We start from the raw sequence: 18,377 nt of genomic DNA, 5'->3' as shown, positions 1-18,377 counted from the left end.
CTCGATCAACTAAACTGATCGAGCTCGCTGGCTGGGCTCTCCACCCAGGCAATAGACGGTACCTTCACGATAGCTCCTCAACACGACCTCTGCCTTAATCAACTCGCTATGCGCCTGCCTCGAGACGCGCGTGTTCACCGTGGCAAGCTTGAGCCGCGGGGAATTGCCGATGCATGGACTAGTCCTTGTACCATGGAATTTAGCTAGCAATGGCCAAGCATGGGTTCTGAAGTCATCGTGAAAGTAGCTCCAGATCCCACCAACGGACCCATTGATGCCATCACGCGGCCAGCTGGTTTTTCCTTGGCCCTGTCCTCTTTGTACAACAGTTATCGCGGGTTGCTGTCGGCTAGTATTCATTGACCTTGGCATGGGGTCATAAGGAGTATAAACTCCAGGTTCATCCGGATTGTAGTGGAAGCCCAAAATCTGACGATGTACTGAGGCCGTGTAGTGTGCTCTTGAATCCCTTTTTTTATTTTTTTTTCTTTTTTTGCCCCCTCGACTTAGTTCTAGTCGCATATTCTCCCATTTTCATAATGTGGTCCACGCTGCGTCGGTCGCTTTCGACATTACCTCGAGCAGGTTTCAGCGTTCCGTTTCCTATTGTTCGAGCCTCGTATTCCACCACCTCGACACCCCATGGAACGCACCACATCCAGACGCGTGTGTCGTCGTTGAAGCCCGAGCAGAAAAATGGCCGTCGATTTCGCGAGTTTGACCTCGAAGACCGGGTCTTTGCCGTTACTGGAGGCGGACGCGGGCTTGGTCTAGCAATGGCCGAAGCTCTAATGGAAGCCGGTGCGAAGGGTAAGTAGAGGCACATAGTCAGCCCTCTTTTCCTTTGAAGTTAGCGATTGCCAAATTACCGACCAACCAGACTAACATGTGCAATCGAAATTTAGTGCACTGTCTGGACCGCCTTGACAATCCTCACCCGGATTTTCTGGCCGCTCAAGACCACGCCGCAAGCACCTACGGCGGCACCCTGCACTACCACCGCGTCGACGTGCGCAACGTGGCCGAGGTGGACAAAGTCTTCGCGACAATCGCAGCGCAGGACCAGCGGCTCGACGGCCTCCTCGCGGCGGCGGGGATCAACCACCTCCAGGCGGCGCTCGAGCACTCGCAGGCCGCGCTCAACGAGGTCATGTCCATCAACTACACGGGGGTCTTCAACGCCGCCACCGCCGCCGCGCGCCAGATGTTCGCCTACCAACAAAAAGGCTCCATCCTGCTGGTGGCCAGCATGAGCGGCCTCATCGCCAACAAGGGCATGACCTCCCCCGTCTACAACTCCTCCAAGGCGGCTGTCATCCAGCTGGCGCGCTCGCTGGCCATGGAGTGGGGCCGCCACGGCATCCGCGTCAACAGCCTGTGTCCCGGCCACATCCTCACGCCCATGGTCGAGCAGGTGTTCCAGCAGAACCCCGCGGCGCGGGCCGTCTGGGAGGCGGAGAATATGCTGGGCCGGCTGGCGACCCCGGAGGAGTTTCGTGGAGCGGCCTTGTTTGCGCTCAGCGATGCGAGTAGTTTCATGACGGGGAGTACGTTGGTTATTGATGGGGGGCATACCGCTTGGTAAAGCCATCGCCCATGGGGGGTAAGTATACATACTACATAATATATACATACATACATACATACCTACTACATACATTCGGACGGACGAAGCGAATCTATTGCAGTGATAAAATGATGCTGGGGAAGTGATGTTGGGCGAGGTGCAGGATACCCTGATACTTAATGTCTGTTGGCTGTGGAGGTGAGTCAGTGAAGATGGTCTGAAGGATTGAGTGGGTAAAGAGATTGTTACGAACACGATTGTGCTTTTTCAGTACGTTGTCTGGTGTTTATAGTGCACTTTGTTGCCTTGCGTACTCAATCGTTGCTTTCTTATAGTACAACGTTGTTGCGTGAAATAGCTTGTCATTGCAGAGTCTGTGCTCTTTTCAATATGATATTCGAGACTTAATCTGATAACGTGAGCTCTAGAGGATAATGTACACAACGAACGCTCCGCCCAAAATTCTTCTATGGCACGAACGGCTAGCGGAGGCCTCTCCGCGCATGTAGAAGCAGAGGCCGACGCAGGCAGATTCAAGTCGACTTCTCGTCTCCTTTTCGTGTACCTGCAGACTGCGTCTAATTCAAGAGTGATAGGGGATCAAACCAGCCATCCCAACACAACTTATCAAGCCACTAAAAGCAGAGAGCAATCTATATCCCAATTCGATACGTCACCAACCATATAAAACCAATCCCTAGAGCCATGAAGTACTCAAAAAGCCCCATCAACCATACTAAATAAATGCACCCTAGATTCCCACGCATCCTTAGTAAATTCTGATAATCAAAGAATATACCCCTCATCCAACACACCCCCATCTCCCCGACTCCTGAATCTGCCTCTCCTCCTCGCCTCTCCAAAAATCAACACCTCACTCTCCTCCCCGCCACCCCTCCTCTCCAATTCAAACGCCTCCTCCTCAACATCCCCTCCTTTATTCATTCCCTGCTTCCCCCTCCTGCGGTTCTCCGTCTTCAGCATCCCCCGCAGCAACCCCGCCAACCCCGCCACGAGCACCATACAGCCCGCGCACACCCCCATTCCCTTAACATACCACGGCCCCTGACTAGCAGGGTACAGCCTCGTACCGAGCAGCGGCCCGCACTGGCCAATGAGATTGAGTAGCGCGACGCTGGCGCCCTTCCCCTCCTGCGCGTCCCGGTTGTCCATACTCCAGGTGATGATGAGCGTGATAGCGGAGAAAAAGCCCGCGATGGCCGGGTAGAGACTCAAATACCGGATTGTTGTCTGGAGGGGTTTAGCGATGGAGGCGTGGTAATGGCCGGTGAGCGCGAGGGTGAGGTAGGCGGTCGCGGAGAGGAGGGCGTGGGCGATGAGGAAGGGGCTGCGGGTGCGGTGGCGGTCGGAGTAGTAGGCTGTAAGCAGGACGGTGAGAAAGGCGAGGAGGTAGGGGGGTGCGCTTAGGGCTTGGGATTGGAGGGAGGTGTAGCCCATGCTGTTTTGGTTAGTGAGGGAGATGGGGGTGGGAGGAGACCTGAAGGCTAGCTTACTCCGCGATTATGGTGGGGAGGAAGACGGGCATGGAGCTGAAGGCGACATTGCAGCTAAAGAACATGAACTGTTTGTGCTTGTTAGCTTATAGGGTCGTAGTAAGGGGAAAGGGGGTTGGGGTTTTGAAAGTTGGTGGGGGGGGGGGGGGGGGGGAATAGGTATCACTTACGGCTGTTATGTAGGATTTGGGGTCTGCGAGTGTCTTTCGGACTTCCACCCAGTTGAATGACCCGTCACGTCGGCGGGAGGAAGTGCGGTGGCCCTTGGCGCTGCTGCTGATGTCCTCCATGCGCAGCTGAGCGATCATTCTTTGGCGCGGGTCTAGGAAGCGCGCTGTCCCCGGGGAGTCCGGGATCCAGAGCCAGGCGAAGACCGCTACAATTACGCTGGGGAACCCTTCTACCAGAAACAAGGTGCGCCAGGGCGCGATGGGACCTTCACTGCTGAATCTGACGATCACCCAGGCGAGGCTGCTAGCAAAGGACGAGGCGAGCGGCGCGGCGGAGATGAAGAGCCCGTTGCGGAAGGCGAGCTCCTCCCGCTTGTAAAACAGCGAGAGATAGAAAGGGACGCCGGGCCCAAAGGCGGCTTCGGTGACGCCCAGCGTTGCGCGGAGGAAGACGAGCGCGCCAAAAGAGCTGGCGAGCGATTGGAACGATGCGACGAGGCCCCATCCAAGCACGCACAGGGCGATGTAGATGTGCGGGGGTACCAGTCGATACATCAGCGTCATCCATTCGAAGAGGATGTAGGTGATGTAGAAGGCCGTGAGAAGCCATTCGTACTGGGACGAGGAAAGTTGCAGGTCCTCTTCCAAGCCGGCGATCTTTGCATTGCCGATGTCTGTATCAGTGATTAGTTGTGGTAGTTCCATTACTCTATTGTAGATAGAGGCACCGAGATATGTGCTGGGACGTACTTGACCGGTCGAGGAAGGAGAGCAAGTACAATAGTGCCAGGAATGGAACAAGTTTGCGATCAAATCGTTTGACTACCTGTTGCTCTTCTCTGGGCGTATACTTCCGAAGATCTTGAGAATCCCTGCTGGAGCTTGGCCGGATATCATCATCATAAGAATCATATCCGTCGTCGATATCATCGTCCGAAGAACCCAACCGGTCATCCTCATTGCTGAAATCCGTCTGCACCCTCAGAGCTCCTGCAGTCGGACGAGCAGCACGGGAGGAGGGGCCATCTTCCTCCGATCTGTCGGAGGCTGGAGTGTACAGAAATTCATCGGAAGAAGACCCACTGCCGAAAGGGGAAGATGTGGTTCCGGTCGGACCAGCGCGTGAGGAGGTCATTGGCTTGAGAGCGTGTGGTCCAGGCAAATCATACCTTGACCTGTGAATAAAGTCTATAAAATCGAAGTCATGTATGCATGTAACCTCAATGACAACGAAAGGATAGTCAAGAGAAGTTAAGAAGAGGTCGACTTCAGGATCGATAAGAGCACCTCCGCCCGAGCACGTGGCAGCAGCTCCTGAGCTAAACTAAAGAGCCGGGGATCGGCAGCCAAGACCTTCAGTGATTCACCCTTGTTCAACAGCTTAATAGTAAACATTAAGTTAACTTAGGTAGTTCTTCGTGTACATACAATGACATCCCTGTGTCCATATCATCGTCTCCGCACCTACTTATCCAATACCGTGAATTTGAGCAAATTGACTGGTCGGTAGATAGCAGAAATGAGCAGAACTCCAAGCACCTCCCCTGATCTCAATACCGAGCTCTAACCCACATGCCCCAAACCGTCTGTGTCTTGACTCAGCTGTCACGCGAAGGGCGGTAACTATCGATCAAGCGCTTGCGTTTGTGCGACGGGTAAGGACTTCCCTCCATGGTGTTGTCATTGCTGCTGTGGTTGTTTTGATTGTTGGAGGGTCCCTCGAAGGAAGATCCCCAATGGGGACGACCAGTATCACGAGCTCTAGGTCGCGGAGTCAGGTCGCCAACATAGCGCCTAAAGTCTCTACGGCGCGGGCCACGAAAGGTGACTCCGGCCATGCCACGACGGCTAGGGTCCTCGAAGCGGCGCTGGCGACCTCCGGTAAGTTGCACAGCGCGGTCGCGGGCCAGGCGGAAGTGATATTCAAGGTCCGGAATGAGAGGGTGGTTGAAACGTCCGTTGGCCCGGAGGTATTGCAGCGCGTTCTCCGCCGTGTCGCGCAGGAAGCGGACCGAGGACTCGGTATCCGTGTTAGTGTCACTGTGACGATAGAAGTCGTTCTTGGCCTGACGGAACCGGATGACGAGGAGGTTGATGTTCGGTTGGATGCTGATGGGTCCTTCGGACGTGCCTGGAGTGTTCAGTATAGCCGCGTCTCCTTCAGCAGTGTTAGGGTCGTCAGTGCCGCCGACAGCTCCGCCCACGCTCTCGCTGTCCCCGAGGCCGAAAGCTAGAACGAAGGAACCGTGTTAGCATGCAGCTTGCATCCGGTGCTGAGAATCGTACCTCTGTCCAGCTCAAGGCTGAACTCAATGTAGTCAGAGGTGACCTGCTGGCTGACGGAGGATGATATATCAGCTCCAAGAAACTCAGCAAGATAGAAGTCCTGTGCTTCAGTGCCGATTTCCGATCCGTTCTGACCAATCGCGACTAATGCCCGGTCATAAAGGCTGATCTCGCCGTCCGCAGCATCATGGGACCGTTTTTCAATGACAGAAATGTGGTTCTTGATGATTCGTACGAGAGCATCTATGTTCTGCGAGTTGCGGTAAAGATGGAGCAAGAGAGGAGAAGGCTCATGGTTTGACGCAGTCCACCTGGCCACTATATGATCCAGCTTCTGGTCAAGATGTGGCGCCAGTGAAGACGGAGAGGGGAGAGCAGACATCGTTCTGGCTTTGGCAAATCCAAAAGCCGGAGCTTTTGTGTACTCGCCTACGGAACGATGGATGTGAGGGTTTTAACAAAAATCCTGTTGGGATAGCCCTCGGAACGATGAAGACTTAGAAACAGAGAAGAAGAGTGAAGAGTGACTCGAGGAATAAAGCTCCAGCTGTGAGTGAACGAACGAAACGAACGCATCGCCAGCTTAGTCGTCGTGGGGTCACTTCTGGTTCAGTGAAGTGTTCATGTCGTGTCTCGAAGTGCTGCCCCAGCCTGAAAGCTAACGACTTTCAGAGTCTCAAAAACTTTAGTACAGCGTAACTGCTGTACCCAGCAGAAGAGTGCTGTGCCTGGCGGAACGGCAGAGTTCATGAAGGGGTGCAAAGAAGCGGAACTGTTGCGTTAGCTAAACGAACGAAAAGGAACAGGGTAGAATTATTGGATCACAGAAAGAGACTTGATGCGAGTATTACAGGAACTAAGAAGTGGCTGCAAATATAGAGACTCTACGTCTAAAAGGGTGAAGTTTGGGGTTCAGATTCCAGTAGGCCATAGGCACTTTGAGATCACTATACAGACATTGAGTAGACAAAAACAGGAGCAAATGGTGATAGATCCTGGTAGAATAACCAGGATAGAAAATAAGTTATCGTCAGTCATCATTTGGCATCGATGTCGTATTATACAGTCAGAGACATTCAGTTGGATCGGCTCCATAGTCGCTTGATTTCATCCACAAGCACTGACACTTGGCTGCCCTGTCCATTCTTCGCGCAGTCTTTCCAGACGCCACCGTCGCGAACACACCAGACAGACTCATCAAGCCGAAGCGTGCAGCTTGTCTTAACACCAAGCTGTGCGCTATGAATGGCGCTCTCTCGCAACAGAGCGAGGCCGCTAAGCGGCGCATTGTGGCCGTCATCCTTGCCTTCATCGGGCTCATCGATTTCCTGACTAGCACACTTGTTCAAGGCACTGAAGTCAACACCATGCTCCAAAGCACATTGCTCAACATGATGGCGTTCAGGAATCTTGGAGTACGATCCAACAAGACAATTGGCAAAGCCAAGGGACCGAATAGTCGGAGTACGCGCGGACAGCGAACCGACTGCGGCCTCGGCCCCCTCTGGGGGGAAAGGAAGATTCGCCGCACAGAGTAGAAGCATGTCTCCAATGCATTCGGTTGGGCCGTGCTTGCATTGTATCTCTGTGGACTTATTTGAGACGCTAAGGCAGCACATCAGCTTTGATACTATTTTGATTATTGGGAGAAGTTGTGACCGGACAAGAGCTGGGCATGACTCACTCGGCAATGAACGACAACTTGAAGTCGACCTTGTCACTAATCTGCTCCATCGCAGGTACAACGAGCTGCTGCAGACAATCCCGAGCATCAGGACATTTGCTCATGATATGAGCCTCCAGGGGGACTTTCTTGGCGGTTTGCACTGAGGAGAAAGTTCCAGGCAGTGGAGGCATCATAAGAGCCTCCTCACCGTCCGCGACCATCAGCGCAGAGCCATCATCATATCTCTCACCTCGGTGACAGGAGAAGAGATTGATGCGACGGATGGAGATTGGTGTCGAGGACACCAGCAAGCCGATGAGAGCGACAACGCCCAAGTAAGCGGCGAGCCGGACGACGAACCGGTCGCGTCGGCGGCGGAACGGATGAAGAGCGGCGGAGTCGGCGTTTTCCACGTAGCCGGTCTCGCGGGCTTCCTTCCCCATTTTGATAGATATCGTAGGCCTCCGAAGGACAGTGGGTTGTGGGTAATGTAGTGCGGCAAAGTTGAGGATGGATTAGATTGAAGTGGATGTTTTGGGGGAAGGGTGAGATCACAGGTTACGGACTATTACGGAGTAACGAGAGCAGTGGGGGAGATGCGGGATCCGTTGTCGTCAACGAGTCAGCGGCCCGGCATTTTACCTTGCGTTACACTCGCAAAAGAACTTCACTCTTGAAACATAACAAACCTTCTCATCAAGACCAAAGCTGACGTATACTTCGGTAGTCATTTGATTATCAACTAATCCAAAGCCTCGAATAGTGTGTTTCGTATTGGAAAAGCTCGCTCCTTCTCTGTTTTCTCTTACGAGCTATACAGTACTTGAAATACCCTGCTTATCGGGCGAATCACACACTGAGGTTGCATCGTCGCAGCAATGCTGCTGGGACTAGGTAACTAGCACTGGAGCAACGCCTAATGCACCCCATACGCACCACAACTCTCAGTGGCGTGCTTCGTAGCAGCCCTAGTGGGACAACACAAGACTCATGACTCATGCAGCCAATCAGTACTAGGGATCCAGCACAGTTCAGCGGTTGACACCTTGTTCGAGGACGACTCCTCATCTACTCTCAGACAAACTCAATCAATGCCAGACACAGGATGCTGACTTGATCATGCAATGCCTAATACGGTACAAGAACTTGGAATTGTAATTGACATATGTTGCTGTCATCTTGAATTGATTGAACATATCAATAGCATTTTTAACTGCATGGGATGCCAGCTTCATGGTTACAATTTGGTCAGAGAAATAATCTAGGTTAGTTGAACAGATTGCAGAGAGGAAAAAACTCCGGCATGCGAAACATTGAGCCTTTTGATGTATGCTGGCCATAAAGCAGGGAGACTCCTCTGTCGCCTTATACCAGAGTAAATGACCCTCTGCTGAGCACGTCCCCAGCGGGCTCGGAACCGCAACACATGCAGGTATAATGTCAGATAGAACTAACGTGTCTCAGATCAAGTGCCTGCAAGCAAATACTTAATGCTGAGCTCGGTGACGAGGCATGTCACGCTAGGCGACATAAACGGGAAGCTTTCCGGACTGATGGGTGAGCTCCTGATTCACCGGAGTACTGTGTACACTAAGTAAGGGTCAACAGACAAAGGGACTAGATTAGTATAACTAAAGGACATAGGTAGAGATATGCGACTGCTATGACGGGACCCGTTAGCCTATTGTGCAGATCACAGGGCGATTTGCTTGGCGAGCCCGGACTTTCCGCAAGTGTACCAGTCATCACTTCTGCCCTGGGCCCAGATTTCTCTTCTGACTCTCAAGGAAGTCTCCGACTTCGGAGCTCTGGCCATAACGTCCAGAGCATCCTGCCCTGATGCATTCCATTCCACCACAGCGGAAGACCTGGTGTTGATGACACTTTGATTATCCGACAACCCGTCTTGACATCCTTCAGTGTTCTGTAATTTGTCCGACTGGAATTCACTGCGCCGAGGTCATAATATCGCAACAATAAGCGAGGAGTCATACTGACCCAGACTTCCCAGTCAACCAATCGGGGCGAACGAAGTTTCTCCGGCGAGTGACAAGTGGTCTAATCCCTAGCACATCGCAAGCTCGAAAGTGAGCATTGGCATCGAGGTGTGGCGTCATGGCGAGTCGTTGGTCGGCAATGCTGGAGACTATACGAAGGACAGACGCGGAGAGGTCGGAGCGCATGTTCCATCTGACTCGACCTCAGCAATTCCTCCAGTCGGCTGTCTAGTCGAAATTGGGAAAGTTTGTTTAAATGTGTATTCCACAAGTAAGGCCTTGGAAAGCACCATGTTGTGACTCGGCGCCGTGGCGGGCATGATACGCATAACGGATGAATTGCCCCACCGTCTTCCACATGGCCGGAGGGGCGGCGAACATGGGATGATGAGCTACCACTCTCACCTCAAATCTTTCCTTTGTGAGTATGCTTTAGTTAAGATCATTGATAGTAGGGGGGGCCTGTGGGATGGGCATCCACTGCACAATGGTTCCCTCGGTGCAAGGCGGGATTGGGGTGAGCAGTAGAATGACAAGCAGCACATCTTGACTTGCAAGTGAGTGCATAGCAGATCAAGTCTGTCAAGAGGAGGAGAAGCGGTCACAATCGAAAATTGAAGGGAATAAATTGCATATTGGCGTGGTATTTGAGATAAGAGAAGAGGAGAAGGTGACGTTAACTAGGCGGGAAGTAGGAACGTTTTCCAGGAGAGGAAAAGACCACGAAGGGGGAAGAAAAGGAAAAACAAAAGAAAGAAACAACAAACAACAACAACAACAACAACAACAACAAACAATTGTTGTCATCCGCCTTCATAGCCTGTCAATTCTAATCACGACATGTATGTTTTCTTGGTCAAGCGGAATATCCTCAATCAATTAATTGCCTTCCAGTAACTGATCACAAATGCGAAAGAAGGGGTCCAGATCCGAAGAGACTGGAGAAGATGTCAAGTACTACTACAACTATTCCGTAGTACAGTACATCCTCCACTCTTCCCATGGTAGCGTCACATCGTCTGTCCGCCGATGGTCGCATCTGCCCTCTTTTTTCTTCCCCCATCATCACTTGCATCCACAACGGCCGGCGGCGGCTTCGAAGGCTAACAACACGTACTCGTTCTTCCTTTCGTTCCTTTTTCCCACCCTTCTCTCTCCTCGCACTCCTTCCCATTTCTTTTGTTCCTTTTCCTTTCCTGCTTCTCCGTCCCTTTCCCCCTCCCCCTCCCCGCTGTTCCCTTCTTCCCTTCTGGCTAACTAGTCTTGTGGTGGGGAACGGAAATGATTTCTTACTCACTGGCTGGTCCTGTTTCTTTCTGGTGTATGGAGAATGATTATAATATTTAATTGAAACTATTTCCACCTGTCTTCCTCAGCATTACTCACTATCACCTGTCAAGGGACCTTCAACGAACTGTGCTTGGCCAATCTGCTGGGAATCGATCATTGTAACAGTATGACTCTGTTCCCCTTCGATCCGCTCCCTCCCCCTTCCTACAGTTCACTCTTGCCAGGCTCCCTGCATCAAGATCGTCAATCGCGCAATCTTCTTGCATGGCGAGATCTCCGTCTTTCCTTTATCAGACACACAAACCCCTGCAGGTGATAGTGCATTGACTGTAACCCTGGGAGCTAACTATCGCACTTATCACAGTCTAGAGCGAGCAGCAAGATAACGTTCTTCCCTCGAACTATCGTCCCTAGATCTACGATTTCAACGGAGAGAAACCCCCCGGCTAGGGCTTGCATTTTGAATTCCTTCAGCAGTCAACAGACTCGCGTACAACAGGGCTCACCGGACTTGCATGCGTCCTATCATCGGGACTGAAATCCCCCATTCCTGTTCCCCCACATCCCGTCCTACCTGGAAAACATTCCGCGAGGACGAGCAGATAAACACCATACCTGAACCCTTCCTTCCGCCAACTTACCGCTCTGTCGTACAAGTTCACCCTTCACCGTACCAGCTGCTACCCGCAAGTCACACGTGCCGGTAACTTGCCTGTTCTACCGCTTTATTTAGTGCAGGTCAATCACACCATGTCTCCAAAGAGCTCAATAGAGGTGGACAAGAGCAAGGACGAGGATCATGAAAACATACACGAGGATCCTCTTGAGGAAGAGGAGGATGATACTGCTGATGTGGATCCCTCTCACCAGGAATATCTAGAACGGCAGCGCAAACTGGACGAGTTCTTGACACCCTTAGCTCTGGATGAGGCGGTTCTGTATAAGCTCGCGCGTCGCTTCTCCACTATCTACAAGGACTTAGCCCTGCATTCCAAGGAACAATTCCTACCGACACCAGTGACCCGTTTACCCACTGGTCTTGAAACTGGTAAATATCTCGCCATTGATGTTGGTGGAACCAATCTTCGGGTTGCCTTCATCGAGTTGCTGGGAGAGGCGGCGGAGTCTGACACGCCGCCGGGCGATGCGTCCGCTAGATCCAGAGATACACTGCGCAAGGCACAGAGACAACGTGTGAAGCGAAGTCTGGAAAGAGCATGGCCCATACAAGAGCATCTGAAGATGGATAAGGCAGAAGATCTGTTCTCGTGGATCGGCGACTGCATTGCGGAAGTCGTGGCCGAGAGTCTGACTTCAGAGAGCACCCGCGGCGAAGTCCCGGAGGAATTGGAGATGGGCATCACATTCAGTTTTCCCATCATGTAAGTTTTGTCCAGCAATCTGGCAGGAAGAGTCCTGTCTTACTAACAGAGCTTAGGCAAGAGTCGCTCACCGAGGCGACACTGATGCCGATGGGCAAAGGTTTCGCTATCACATCCGACCTTGATCTACGGAAGATCCTACTAAATGGGTACGAAAAGCACACAAGACGTCCGGACGATGAATTTGAACCGTCTAGCAAGCGGCGGAAGCTCTTCAACCTTCCAAAATTGAAGATCGCGGCTATCACCAATGACACTGTGGCCACTATTGCTTCCCTTGCCTACTGCGTAAAGTCTTTACCGAACAGCAGGGTCGCGATGGGGATTATTGTGGGGACAGGGTGCAATGCAACCATTCCGATGAGACTTAGCTCGCTCCACAGCTCCAAGGCGAAACAAGTACAGCAGAAGAATCCCGAGGCGGATGAGACTGTGGTCAATACCGAGTGGACGCTCTCCGGTGCTGCTCCACCATTGCATGAGCTCAACATCATTACTCAATGGGATGTTGAGCTCGATCAGGCTTGTGCACGGCCGGGATTCCAGCCTTTTGAGTACATGACTGGCGGTCGTTACATCGGCGAACTGATTCGACTTATTCTCTGCGATTACCTCACAACACAGTGTGGTCTGGCGAAGGAGGATTTACCTGCGCCCCTTGTGCAAGGGTACGCCTTGACGACTTCATTCATATCAGACAAGGTGGCCCGTTCCAGGTGCGACCATGAACTCGCGACTGAGCTGGCTCATTCTCTACCACCTCCCAAAACTAGCGAGTGGAACTGGGATGTACATTCGGCAAATGCTTTCCGCAAGATTGCCAGGACTGTGCAACGGCGATCTGCAGGTCTGACCGCGGCGGCTGTTGTAGGGCTCCTTGCTTGCGCGCAAGAGATTGAGCTGAAGGTCGACAGTCCGGGAAGCTCGCCCACGACTGAAACCAATGTCACTGTAGATCTATCCGCGGTGTCGAAGCATCTTTCCCCTGCATTGGAGCCCCAAGCATCGAGTACCAGTGGATCAAGGACCAACAGCGGCCCTATTGTTCCGGTATTGTCCCCCACGCCCATTCCTGCTGACTGGCAGTCGGGCCCAGAGGAACTGGTGGTCGCATATACAGGTGGGATCATCCAGCATTATCCTAACTTCAAGGAGATGTGTCAATTGTACATCGACCGACTTATTATGAGGACCGGTCCGCAGAAGAGCGGCAAATCGGTCTTTTTGCGAGAGGCGTCTGATGGGGGTGTCATTGGCGCGGGTGTGCTGGCGGGCATGATTGGAAACATGTAAAATGTTGAAAGCCGGCCCGGCTACTTGTAGACAGACGGTTGGGGGGACTTGGATCTGGATTACACTATGGCGTCGGGTACTGGTATCTCGGAGGATTTGATTTGAGTACATGCGTAAGGCGTTCGACGGCGGCCATTACGCTGCTCTTGTTGACATTATATGCTACAATTGAGTCTAGGATACATGATTGACGGAACATGATCTCGTTTACCACTGCAGTAGCCCTTCCCCTTAAATATAACGAAACATGTTATTGCGCACGCTGCGCTTCATGGCCGTGGGCTTGCCATCCTCATACTCAATCCCGGAAGCACCACCGTCTCCGGACATTTGCTCGAGGCGCTCTCTGAGTTCCTGATCTGCCTGCGCGATGCTTTTCGATTTCGATTTGGCAGGGGGCTCCTTGGTTCTCGATGTATTTTCGTGGTTCTTCGAAGATGTGTCTAGGGTGTTGTCAGTCAAGGTGGTTCCAGCTTACGGGGAGCGGCGGCGCATCAAAAGCTCCTGACTGACCCTCGGTACTATCTGCTAATCTACATGATGTGGTGGTAGAGATATACTTTGTATGTGAAGGAATGTGTACAGAGAGAGCGTGCTGAGAGATAGGCTGGGTCAGCGTTGCCAGTCTCGAAGACCGGAGACTTAGACATGAACTGAGCATTTTCAAAGATATTTGTGATCCAGATAATTCTTTGAAGAGAGATGAAAAGAGATAAACCCTGGTTCCTGGCTACAAGTTATTCTACAACTGCCAGCCGATTGAGTCGCATTGATGTCATGGCCCAGGTACGTCAGTCACATGACTATTGACGAGCGACTCACATATCACGTGAAGATATCTCTCCCTCTCATCTCTTAGATGACAAACCGAACACTACAGCTTCAACTCCACCAGGACCGATAAACCCTCTAGTCCCATTCACTTCCCTACCGCCTCAGGATCCTACAACGCACAGACAAAGATGAGCGCTCAGGCATACTACGAGCTCTATCGCGGGAGCAGGTACATTCCCCCTTCCCAACTCTTGGTTTCGTTGCGCGACACCTGACACCCCCACGATCTTACCAAACAAGACTAACATGGCCACCCTCCAAACCAGCATCGGCCTCTCCCTCACTGATACCCTCGATGACTTGATTAACGAAGGCCGGATTGAGCCTCAGCTCGCCATGAAGATCCTCTCCACATTCGACCGGATCGTGACCGAGGTGCTAGCGGATAAAGTGCGCGCGAGGCTGACGTTCAAGGTAATCCACCTCGTCTTATGTGCTTGCCATCTATCTATCTCAGTCGCGCGCCTCCTCGGGATTTCGGGATGGTCGTATACCGTCTCCACCGAGGGAGCGCGTGGGCCTTTCTTTCCCCTCTGTACGAACACGAACTGACGATTATATGTGCTTGATAATACAGGGCCACCTCGATACCTACCGATTCTGCGATGAAGTCTGGACCTTCCTGATCAAAGATGTGACATTCAAGCTGGATAACCAGACGACCGTGTCGGCGGATAAGGTGAAGATCGTGAGCTGCAACAGCAAGAGGCCTGGGGAGGCTTGAGATTGCTTTCCCCTCTGGCTGGGCTTGTTTGGCTACGACACGCTTGCGTCGAATCTTTAGAGATGGCGTTATCTCATTCTTTGTGCATTTATGTTGCTGCAGATAATGTTTGTTTTGTGGGTTTTAGCAGGATTCTGGGTTTGTCTTGCTGGGTTTGGGCTGGGCGTTTTATGCGGGGAGGAAGTTTGCGTCCGTTGCATTTGAGGAGGGAGGATAGAGTGGGCTCTCCCCTTCTCTGATTTTCAGAAGTATGTACTGTACTTTCTTTACAGAAGTTTCATGCAAAAATGTGATACCCTAGTTGAAACAATCTTTGTGGACTGGGTAGGTGAAAGGAGAATGTTAAAGCACCCCCAGCTGGCCAGGCTGCCAGCACTTGGTTAGCTTGTCGGTCGGTTTGACTCTGGGTGGAGCAACAGCAGGCCGCCGCCGGTGGGTAGAACCTTGTTAAATCTAGTTAGCCTCCGGGGATAACCCCATCAACTATCCTTCGTACTCGGGAGTTATCTACACGCGCTCTTCCTTTCGCGATCTTTGCAACGAAATCCAAACCTCATTCTCTGATCTAAACCATGTCCACCACCACCACTCTGTAAGAACAACAGAACAACAGAGAAATCAGAAGATGCCCCGAACCCTCCCTTGGCTCCTTGATACACCCGCGAGCAGCACTCGTGCCCCCTCATCCCGGGATTTCACACCGCAACCGCGCCGCGCGGGCACGACCTCATCATCAGCAGCAGCAGCAGCACCACCATCATCTGCGAAGAAGAATGCACTTAACCCCATTACAACCCCACCAGGCTCAGGGGGATCTCGAGCCCACCGCCGCGACTTTCTCAGATCATGTATGTCCTCCATATCTCACTAATCAAACCCCCGCGCATGATGAAGTAAATGGAACACTTGAGGTAACCTGACATCGTTTCTCATTCTAGCTCCAACACCCCCTTCCTCCCCAATCCACCGCTGCCCATCAGAAGAGTAAGCACCTTTCCCCGGCACTTTATTCCTCCCCCACTACCCTTCTACAATACAAACACTAACCAACCTCCCACCGAAAAGGTACCTCATCCCCGGCCTCCAAAACGACGACATTTACATGATGGTCGAAGACGAATTCTACGCTGTAGCGCAGACCTTCACGCAGCATCTGCATTACGCCGAGTACGTTCGCCGGAAGAAGGAGGTGAAGGCGCTGCAGCGACAGCAACAACAAGAACAACTACTACGACAAGCCGGCAATGGCTCGGCGATTGGGGATCTGGTGCGGCGGCCGACGGATGGGGTGACGCCGGTCAGCGAAGAGAGCAAGAAGAAGGAGGCGCGGGAGGTGTTGTCGGCGAGACAGAAGGAGGGGTTGGAGACGATGGTGGCGGGCGGAGGGAGGGTGGTGGTTAGTAGTGATGGTGAGGATGATGAGGTGGATGATGCGTGGGTGGGGACTTCGCTGCATGAGTTGATGGTGAGTCCGAGGAAGAATCGGTCGTTGGTGGGGATGCAGGGGATCCGGTCGTCGACAAGGGCGGCGGCCGGGTTAGTGGCACAGGCAAGGGAAGGATTTAGGGGCGATGGTGCGGGGGCGGGGGCGGGTGTCGGGGTAAGATTTGAGCAGGTTGAGAATGTGGTGAATGTGGAAGATAACGACGAGGAGACTGCGTCGGAGGACGACGATGATCTCGATGTGCATGTGCATGTGAAGCAGACCGACCGACGCCAGCCACCACCGACCCACCACGCGACGAGCTCCAAGGCAAGGAAGACGCCCCCATACAAAGGCACTATCAACCCAGACACCAAAAAAGCGCAGTCTATCAATGCTACTACTACTACTAGTACATATCGTACACCAACTCCAAAGGCGATGAAATCCAAAAGGAGATTATTCTTTGATGACTGGGACGAGCTTCCAGAGCCGCCGCCCCAGCCCAACATCCAGGTCCAATCCCGCCAGTCATCGTCGTCCAGTGAAACTCCTCCCCCGCGAACCATTGATCCCCAGGCGAAGAAGAAAACCCGTCTCAACGAAGTGCCAACCTTCCTCCTTTGAGTTCTCTTTCTGTGTTTGTATGTTCCCGGTCCTCCGCCCAAATCACGGGGCGACCATCCGTGCGCGTGCAACGCTCATTGCGTGTGGCGTTGACAAGTAAGCCAGGCACCGGGTGAGGTTCTGGTCTGTCGTCGTCTTCGTCATTGTCGTCGTACTCCAGCATCTAGGGGGGGGTGAGGGAAAATCATTCCTCTTGATCCGGCAGCGGCTTAGTCCCTGCCGCCCGAACACTCAGTCTCCGGACGTGCGTCTTGATCTTATCCCGCGTCGACTGTTGACGTTCTACCGCCGCAATGGCAATATCCTTCTCCTTCTCCAGGGTCGATCCACGACTGTGCAGAGTGGCGGCACTGCGATCAGTCAGCAACCACCTTGCTTCATGCAGAGCGGACCAGAAAGACTTACTCATCGTCCGGGAAGAAGGAAGGCATTTCCTCCTTGCGAAAGTCGGTGGGGGGTCCCTGCCGCTGTGGTTAGCGTTTGAATCTACTTCCATCGGCAGATCGGCACGTCAGAGGGAACTCACAATTTCCAGCACCCGCTGCTGCGGCTTTTCGCGCTTGAACGGGGCCTTGACCAGTCGAGCCAGCTGCCGAAAACACTCCATGGTTCCTGTTTTGGTGCGTAGAGATGTGTTCTTTGGATGGGTGGTTGAATGAGAGTGAGGTTGGGAAGCAAGTATAGAAGCGAAAGTGTTGATGATGAGTGAATGAATGGCGTGTCGCGGTTCGGTATACAACAAGAAAGGTAGAAAGCGGGAAGCAAGCGAGGTTGATATTAAACGGGTTGATGCTTGCGAAGTGAGGCTGAGGCTGAGGCTGATGACGATGAGATGATGATGATGATGATGATGATGATTAAAAAAGTGTTAATCCAAAGCAGTATCCGTCCAGACAATCAGAAGAGCGAGCGAGTGTGGTTGTTCCCAAATGGTGTGGTGGTTGTTTTTATTCAAACGAGTGTGACCGGAAGATAATCGGTTTAAAGGCGGCGCAAGTGGCAATAGGCTATGCTATGCTATGCGGCATGCCAAAGGGTACTAAAACAAAAAGCTTGGAAACCAAGAAACACACAACCAAACCACCACACAGATAAGGGAATGTCAAACGAGGGACAGGCGGTTTGGGACAACCGGAAAAAGGGAATACAAAAAACAATTAAGCGAAATTAAAAGAAAAGAAAAGGAATCGAACAAGAATCTGCTCTATAACATTGGACGGGGAGGACGAGACCAGAGGGAGAGGATTGAAAGAGAGAGAGAGAGAGAGAGCAGGAGAAAAAGGAAGAGGGAGGAGGGTCTTTTTTGATGTGAATGCAATGCGAGAGGAAGAGGAGAAAACGAAGCAGAGCCAGTAGGGGGGGTAAGAAAAAGTGGAGAGAGGGGGAAAGGATAATAATATATTCAGAAATGAAATCAAATTCGCCCTGTTTTTGTTCTTGGTTCTTGGTTCGTCCAAAAGGAGACGAAAACAATTGCGCTATCGAATTGTACCGAGTTAAAGTTGGTTGAGGGAGTGGTTACTCCCCCGCCCGTGCCAAAATGCACTGAAGAATGACAAAGGAGATGACAGCCTGGTGTTATTCTGTGTAGTTTGTACGGTGCC

The 18,377-nt window shown here is 52.3% G+C and overlaps 10 protein-coding genes across 10 annotated transcripts; 6 read left to right on the top strand and 4 right to left on the bottom strand.

Annotated features, from left to right (window-relative positions):
- Positions 1 to 539: 539 nt before the first annotated feature.
- Positions 540 to 1,585, top strand: BP01DRAFT_299909 (putative short chain dehydrogenase/oxidoreductase; the record flags this gene model as incomplete). Its single annotated transcript, XM_025571967.1, has 2 exons — positions 540 to 810; positions 906 to 1,585. The coding sequence occupies 2 exons, from the start codon at positions 540 to 542 to the stop codon at positions 1,583 to 1,585; spliced, it is 951 nt and encodes a 316-aa protein (XP_025429940.1).
- A 543-nt stretch (positions 1,586 to 2,128) lies between these two features.
- Positions 2,129 to 4,487, bottom strand: BP01DRAFT_393035 (putative MFS transporter). Its single transcript, XM_025578201.1, has 4 exons — positions 4,002 to 4,487; positions 3,252 to 3,925; positions 3,082 to 3,149; positions 2,129 to 3,026 (listed from the first exon to the last, which is right to left on the bottom strand). Exons 1-4 carry the CDS (start codon positions 4,384 to 4,386, stop codon positions 2,354 to 2,356), a joined length of 1,800 nt encoding a protein of 599 aa, XP_025429939.1. The 5' UTR covers positions 4,387 to 4,487; the 3' UTR covers positions 2,129 to 2,353.
- Positions 4,488 to 4,699: 212 nt separating this feature from the next.
- BP01DRAFT_358133 (uncharacterized protein) lies at positions 4,700 to 5,548 on the top strand. Its single transcript, XM_025575366.1, has one exon. The coding sequence runs from the start codon at positions 4,988 to 4,990 to the stop codon at positions 5,483 to 5,485; it is 498 nt and encodes a 165-aa protein (XP_025429938.1). The 5' UTR covers positions 4,700 to 4,987; the 3' UTR covers positions 5,486 to 5,548.
- Positions 5,549 to 6,516: 968 nt separating this feature from the next.
- Positions 6,517 to 7,990, bottom strand: BP01DRAFT_358132 (GILT family protein). The gene is made up of 2 exons (XM_025575365.1): positions 7,222 to 7,990; positions 6,517 to 7,142 (listed from the first exon to the last, which is right to left on the bottom strand). Exons 1-2 carry the CDS (start codon positions 7,644 to 7,646, stop codon positions 6,614 to 6,616), a joined length of 954 nt encoding a protein of 317 aa, XP_025429937.1. The 5' UTR covers positions 7,647 to 7,990; the 3' UTR covers positions 6,517 to 6,613.
- A 3,000-nt stretch (positions 7,991 to 10,990) lies between these two features.
- On the top strand, positions 10,991 to 13,323 carry BP01DRAFT_90989 (hexokinase family protein). The gene is made up of 2 exons (XM_025580220.1): positions 10,991 to 11,872; positions 11,929 to 13,323. Exons 1-2 carry the CDS (start codon positions 11,241 to 11,243, stop codon positions 13,163 to 13,165), a joined length of 1,869 nt encoding a protein of 622 aa, XP_025429936.1. The 5' UTR covers positions 10,991 to 11,240; the 3' UTR covers positions 13,166 to 13,323.
- Positions 13,289 to 13,912, bottom strand: BP01DRAFT_393031 (uncharacterized protein). The gene is made up of 2 exons (XM_025578200.1): positions 13,679 to 13,912; positions 13,289 to 13,608 (listed from the first exon to the last, which is right to left on the bottom strand). The coding sequence occupies exons 1-2, from the start codon at positions 13,824 to 13,826 to the stop codon at positions 13,397 to 13,399; spliced, it is 360 nt and encodes a 119-aa protein (XP_025429935.1). The 5' UTR covers positions 13,827 to 13,912; the 3' UTR covers positions 13,289 to 13,396.
- A 128-nt stretch (positions 13,913 to 14,040) lies between these two features.
- Positions 14,041 to 15,026, top strand: BP01DRAFT_393030 (transcription initiation factor IIA subunit gamma). Its single transcript, XM_025578199.1, has 3 exons — positions 14,041 to 14,168; positions 14,266 to 14,413; positions 14,577 to 15,026. The coding sequence occupies exons 1-3, from the start codon at positions 14,128 to 14,130 to the stop codon at positions 14,721 to 14,723; spliced, it is 336 nt and encodes a 111-aa protein (XP_025429934.1). The 5' UTR covers positions 14,041 to 14,127; the 3' UTR covers positions 14,724 to 15,026.
- On the top strand, positions 14,669 to 15,085 carry BP01DRAFT_90924 (uncharacterized protein). The gene is made up of 2 exons (XM_025580219.1): positions 14,669 to 14,971; positions 15,052 to 15,085. Exon 1 carries the CDS (start codon positions 14,786 to 14,788, stop codon positions 14,960 to 14,962), a length of 177 nt encoding a protein of 58 aa, XP_025429933.1. The 5' UTR covers positions 14,669 to 14,785; the 3' UTR covers positions 14,963 to 14,971; positions 15,052 to 15,085.
- Positions 15,086 to 15,241: 156 nt separating this feature from the next.
- On the top strand, positions 15,242 to 16,773 carry BP01DRAFT_416957 (uncharacterized protein; the record flags this gene model as incomplete). Its single annotated transcript, XM_025579228.1, has 3 exons — positions 15,242 to 15,571; positions 15,662 to 15,707; positions 15,789 to 16,773. Exons 1-3 carry the CDS (start codon positions 15,349 to 15,351, stop codon positions 16,771 to 16,773), a joined length of 1,254 nt encoding a protein of 417 aa, XP_025429932.1. The 5' UTR covers positions 15,242 to 15,348.
- Positions 16,774 to 16,957: 184 nt separating this feature from the next.
- Positions 16,958 to 17,380, bottom strand: BP01DRAFT_384054 (uncharacterized protein; the record flags this gene model as incomplete). Its single annotated transcript, XM_025577474.1, has 3 exons — positions 16,958 to 17,123; positions 17,179 to 17,234; positions 17,300 to 17,380. 3 exons carry the CDS (start codon positions 17,378 to 17,380, stop codon positions 16,958 to 16,960), a joined length of 303 nt encoding a protein of 100 aa, XP_025429931.1.
- Positions 17,381 to 18,377: the final 997 nt, after the last annotated feature.

Source organism: Aspergillus saccharolyticus (assembly GCF_003184585.1).
Source record: "Aspergillus saccharolyticus JOP 1030-1 unplaced genomic scaffold BP01scaffold_23, whole genome shotgun sequence".
Classification (NCBI taxonomy): Eukaryota; Fungi; Ascomycota; class Eurotiomycetes; order Eurotiales; family Aspergillaceae; genus Aspergillus; species Aspergillus saccharolyticus.
This window is presented reverse-complemented; position numbering and strand designations above follow the sequence as displayed.